Genomic DNA, 6,078 nt, shown 5'->3' with positions numbered 1-6,078 from the left:
ACTCTCACAACCTAATCAATACACGCCAGCGTGCCGCATCAACAACCAGAATAGAAAACAATCCTACTCTGTTTGTAGCCCACACATGCATTTATTACTCATGTCAATCTGCACTCTCTTCTCCAATCAGTCAGGATAAAACGCTGCGCTCACTGTATTTGCCCAAAAATAAAAAGAGGCAGGTGTCAAGAGAGGTGAACTGTATCCTCGCTCTGGTTTAAGTAGGAGTTTATAAGGTTTTCAGAGACGGGGAATGAAAATAATAAAACAAGAAGCCTAATCTCCCAGAGGTTGGCTTAATTAATTTTTACTACAAGTTTACACTTAGTAATTGGTGTTTGGGTTGTCAGGGTTACATAAATATTGCTGAATTTTCTACACACAACAGAACACTCACGGATGAAAGAGTCTGTCCTCGGTTCAAATTTTATATTGATCTTCTTATTAACACCTGCTTTGGGGCAAATACATTTGACCAGGAATGAACGTTACACAACGTTCAAAAGGATGCACCACTGCCACCCTATGGACAAAAACGCCTATTACAACAACGTAGCAAGTTAAATGGGGATAAAAACAAGGGGATAATCAGCCAAGGACAGCTAGTTAATGAAACAGTTATATGCAAAAAGAATTAGTTAATTCCATTCATACAATGACTGAAGATAGCTCAGGTAAGGAGGAGGGGAAGTTGTATCAAACATGATTAGATAGACACAGTTTCATTCACGATATTTTCTGCTGGCTGAAAAACTTGAATTTCGTGTTTTTATATATTTATAGATGTGACGATTTGTCTTTGAGACCCTTTTAAAGCTAAAGTTTAAAAAATACTTGAAATTTGCAACGAGGCTGTGAAATTTCATAATAATTGTAAAAGTTATTTATTTTTTACATTTTGTTATTACTCAGTTGACTTATTGATTCGGAAGCTCAGTTACAATAAAGCATAGTGTTCAAACGTTGCATTCATGATTTAATTGTAAAAAAAAAAAAAAAAAAAGGAAAAATACAAGATAAAAAAAAAAAAAACTAAACTAAACTAAAGTACTATTTAGCCAAATTCAATCGGTATTTTCTTTCATTTAAATGTGTCACACCTTAAGTCCTGAGGATTTGTAGGAATGATGTTGCATTGTGGGCATAAATTGAAGAAACAAGTGCGCTTAATTATTATTTTTTATTTGTTATATGCTGTTTTCCAAAGCAAGAGATTGATTGTACTGACTGGATCCTACAGCAACTTTAGCCAAATGACTTAAAGAGCACACGGGGAGAGAGAGCTACCTCCGGTTTTCCATGTACAGCCCTGCCCTCTTGTGGCGGTGGTCCACTTTTACAAGCGACACCGGAGACACATCATTCGTTTAGGGCTGGAAAGTGCAGCTATGACCAGAGTAAGTTGGGTGTTGACAGCGGACATAGACCGTATTTGTTTCAGTTGTTAACTACATCTCTACAAAGGGTGAGTAGTGCTGTGCAGCCGTCGTAGAAATAGGATGACTGCTTGCGGCTCCGACTTAGTCACATGGTGTTTGAATGGTCAGTCGTGGAAGCCTCATTATTAGTGTATACGAGCAGACGTGTTTTAACCAGGAGCCTGCTGTCAGTGTGTGGCCACACTTTCACTGCTGACACTGGGGATTCCCATGTCAGCATGCCTCACAAGAGCAAAAAAGAAAAGGTAAAGTGGACTTGGATAGGAATGCTGAATATTTGTATTCATGTATCTGTTTCTTTCTTTCTTTCTTTTTATTAATTCCCATGCTCACTCTTTAGGACTCCTCCAAATCTGGAAGATCCAAGAAATCTGGGAGTAAAAATGGGCCTGCAGGCGACCAGGACGTAAGTTTTTTTAAACTTCTCACTGTCCAGCAAGGATCTAAAGTTAAGGTTACTGAGCATTTGTTACTACATGGATCTAATGTCTGTAGGCCAAAACTTTTATTTTCTCTGATACTTTTACTTATTGTTTATTTATGCAATTCTTTGTACTAATTGTGTTCAAATGCTTTACCAGCATTAATAAGTGACAAAGAGGAGGTTTTCTGTTGATTTATGAGTTTTCAGACGTCATGCATATCATATGCATCATGAGCACATATTATAACGCTATCTTGACTACAACTGCTTTTACTGCTTTCTGTGAGCGTTGCATTTGTGTTCTTCAAGTATAATGGCTTTTTGTCCTCGTGAAATTCAGGCAAACCTACTCATGTGACCTGTGGCATGATCTTATGACTTTATTTTCTTTGGAAAATGCTTGCATTCAATCCCTATTTTTACCCCCACTGTGCCCTGTTTGACTTCTGCATGTAATACCAGCCATCGTCGTGGCTATTTTTGTCCTTGTCATTTGTACATCGGTGATGTTGAGTGGAGTTCGGAAAAGATCTGATTGATTGACTCCTGGACCTGCTGTGTGTTCCCATTGACAGCTGTATCCTTTCCATCTATGTTCAATTATTCTATCCACTGAGGTCCATCACAATCTCTGTCAGCAGATGCAGTACAGCACACCGCCGGCTGTGATCAGGTTGCTTAATTGAGAATCGCCCGATCTGATTCAGAAAGGAACTTGAGCCTTAACTGCAACACCCTCGCCCCTTCTACTCCCTCTCCCCCTCCCCCTCCCTTGGACTCTGCAGTGACACTTGAGAAAAATAATTCCTGTGCCATTTCCTTCGGGGCAGGAACTACCTTTCCCTACCTTGCTCTAGTAACAAGAGCCCTTCCTCTATGACTCTTATTTCTGCAGGGCTCCAATAAGAAAGTGCCTCCTGCAACTCAGCTGATGAGGGTAAAGCAGCCAGGGTCACAATCGGCCGTCAAGAGGGAGAAGAGGTTCAGCACTTCCTTTTTCCCCCTCAGTGCTAACAGAGAACTACACAAGCTACCCGAGCTAGCCGGTATGCCTCCTTCAGTATACAGTATCCCAAAAAGGAGCTGTCTTTCTTTTCTTCCTGTCTTCTACAAATGCAGCTCAACTACAGTTCGCTTATATGCAGAGATAAGCTACACTTCTTCTGGAAAACACAAGCTGACCTTTATCTTAGATTGCACGTTTGGCCATTATGGATGAAGGGAATCATATTAACAATTCATAGCCTTGGTGGATCCTCATAACCATCTTTTTAACCTTGAGGTCTCACTACATAATTTATATCTAAGCAGACTGCCCATCAGCTTTATCTGTAATGCAAATGATGTGCAATCAGCTGTATCTGCAATCGTACCTGGAAGAAACAGATATTACCCACCATGAAGGGCTCATGTAAGATAACACTGAACGAATGGACTGAAAGAATCTTTGAATCTGGGCCACTGGATAACAATAAAAAAAAGAAAGCTCCAAATCAAACATTTAACGTAAGCTTGAGCATGGCCCGTAATGTTAATCGTGTCAGATAAACAATGTTGCATAAGCTAATGTTATAACACAGCCCGGCCAAGCCATGTGGATAACTGCGATGGGAGACTTGTACTTGTTTCAGTGTCAGTTTAGTATTAATATTAAACAAACCAGCAAACAGACACCTGTAATTATAGCAAGCATGTTCCACTGTCAGTTTGCCAATTTACAGCATTGACTGATTCAGTTGGTACATAGTGCACGGATGCTGACTCTGAATTAGGTTGAGGTTTGAACATTTGCATCAATCTTTCATGGCTTCTTTCTTTACACCCCACATTACAGACAGGATTTGGCCTAAGTGGTTTCCTGTAAACTATACCCAGCTATGCTTTGTTCTCATACCTGGATGAGGTGGGTGACACTACAAAGGAACAATAGAGGCGTGCAGCACAGACAGGGGTGGAGTGAGACACGCACACGGTTGGCAGAGTGTGGCAGTTTATCTAATGATAATTTGAAAAGTAATAATTAGCTTTGTGTTTCTGTTACTGAATGTTCTCTTGAACCCTGCAGTGAGGTGATCTGATGGCTGCAAATCAATAAAGCTGTCTGATGACTGTGAAAATTACATAAGTCATATTGATGGCACTGAATACACATTGGACATGTATTGGGAGTTTTTTAATAATAATAATAATAAAAATAATAATAATAATAGAAGAAGAAGAATACATTTAATGGGATTATACAATTAAAACAGCAAACCTGAAATATACCATGACAGAGCATAGCTTAGCAGTTAGTTAAAAGTAGTATTTAAAGTTGTATCATAAATAAATTAAATAAAACAAACAGAATATGGCTAAGGCTAATATGGCTATGGTTTCAATCAAAGTGAATAAACTTGTTTAAAAAGTTTGAAGAGCAGTCTTAAATTATATCAATGAGTCCAGCGCATGAATGTGAGGAGGTAGAGAGTTCCACATGTAGCTTAAAGAAATGGCCCGAACACCCACGTTTCTGAGATTTAATGAGAGTTCTTGCAAATAAACCTGCTCATGAAAACCAGATCAGTGACATCTGCAGGGCAGAGACTAAAGAACTTTAAATGTTAACGTGAATATTAATGGAAATGCTAAAAGATATATGTACATGTTACACCTTGACTTACCGGTACATGAACTTGATTGGGATTATTATTGTTCACATTTTCATTGCAGATTTTTTAAACCAAGTTATTAATCAATGAATGAAAAAAAATAAGTGAGTACCACCCACACACTTTATTAATTACTGACTTACTCTGAGCAGGAGCTCACTGTGAAGGTCTTTCATTAGGACAATGTGCAGGAGCTTAGCCGAGGTTAGGTTGATATTCTTCACTGTTATTGGAAAGTATTTAAATGTTTTCTTCTATATTACTATATTATAAGATATGCCCCAAGATTACACTGAATCCCAATAAATTCACACAGTAATCAAATACATAAAAATAGACAGCTACAAACTACAGACAAAACTACTTTAGTCCTGTATGTATTTTGTTTGTGTGTGTATGCTTTTGAGAGTAATGAAAAGTGAAACATGTTACAAGTCTACAAAGGTCATGCATGTGTTAGAGCTGCTGCATATATGAAAGTTTTTGTCTGTTTCTTTCTTACATGGAGTGCAACCGTGGGTTCACATGGTCTCATTTGGTGAGATGGACAAAATCTTGTCAGTAGGACAACGTTGCATGTTTAATGAAGGCGAGTAAACAGCAAGTTGCTCCAGGTGTTAGTAAAACATTTAGTAGTAGCTTTGTGTTTCAGAAGCCTCTTGCACAGATGGCCCAGTCTGTGCTGCCACCTTTTGACTGAAAATGAAAGAGCTGTTATTTTGGGAGCTGTAATGTTGAGATTTTTCATTGAATTCTAGCATAATCTCAAGTCTTACTGCCCTATGGCTGACTGTACATTGAGAATAAGACAAGTAGCATTATTCAAAAAGATTTCTTTTTCAACAAACGAATTACTTTTGTATGACTTCACTGGACTTGTGACTCTAAAAAGGTGTAAATAGTATATCTGTTGAGTAAAAGACAATTTTTGTATGTGTGTCACCAAGTGCAACAATATGGCTTACTGTTGTGTTTTTAACACTTTTGTACAACAGTGGAGGAAGTAGGGGGGAGGCATAATGTATAATTGACCCATCAGACATGTTAATAGGATAAATTGTGCTGTGGGTTTTGAGTGGGAGTTTTAACAGTGAACTAATACGCTAGATCTCAGAAACCAGAAGTATTTCCCATAGAGTAACAGTGGTATTTGAAGCTTTTGAGTATGTCCAATTTGCAAGAAGTAAGTGGCAGCTTTCAGTAAATACTGGTTCCCGTTGTCATGGCTGTGGAATGTAATGGCACCTCTTGGAGAGGCTTTGGCCCCTGAGAGAGAGAACAACAAGAATAAAAACTGCAATACACTTGGCCTGCCTCGCCTCTGCCTTTGCTTTAATTGCTTAATATGTTCCTCTGTGTCACTGGGTGCTTCTTTTCAATGAGTTTTAATTCACACTGTAATGAGGTGCAGAGAACCCAAAGCAAACTTACTGTTGTACCTGCTAATGCAGAAATTACTTGCCAAGAGAAATTTTTACCTATTAAAATAATGAAGACATTTATTTTTCAGTTATAAGTGAAGCAATATACAGTGTTGTGCAAAACTCTTGAGGCATATATTTTG

The 6,078-nt window shown here is 38.4% G+C and overlaps 1 protein-coding gene across 1 annotated transcript in view; it reads left to right on the top strand.

Moving 5' to 3' along the window:
* Positions 1 to 1,426: 1,426 nt before the first annotated feature.
* ppp2r5ca (protein phosphatase 2, regulatory subunit B', gamma a) overlaps positions 1,427 to 6,078 on the top strand; it is a 28,540-nt gene continuing 23,888 nt past the window's right edge. Inside the window, exons 1-3 of the mRNA XM_080870892.1 lie at positions 1,427 to 1,684; positions 1,780 to 1,845; positions 2,759 to 2,909. Of these exons, the coding sequence (XP_080727018.1) occupies positions 1,529 to 1,684; positions 1,780 to 1,845; positions 2,759 to 2,909 (373 nt within the window). The 5' untranslated portion in view covers positions 1,427 to 1,528. The remainder of the gene's footprint in view (positions 1,685 to 1,779; positions 1,846 to 2,758; positions 2,910 to 6,078) is intronic.

Source organism: Rhamphochromis sp. 'chilingali' (genome assembly GCF_963969265.1).
Source record: "Rhamphochromis sp. 'chilingali' genome assembly, chromosome: 21".
NCBI lineage: Eukaryota > Metazoa > Chordata > Actinopteri > Cichliformes > Cichlidae > Rhamphochromis > Rhamphochromis sp. 'chilingali'.
Note: the sequence above shows the minus strand (reverse complement) of the source record. Positions and strands in the feature narration are given on the sequence as shown.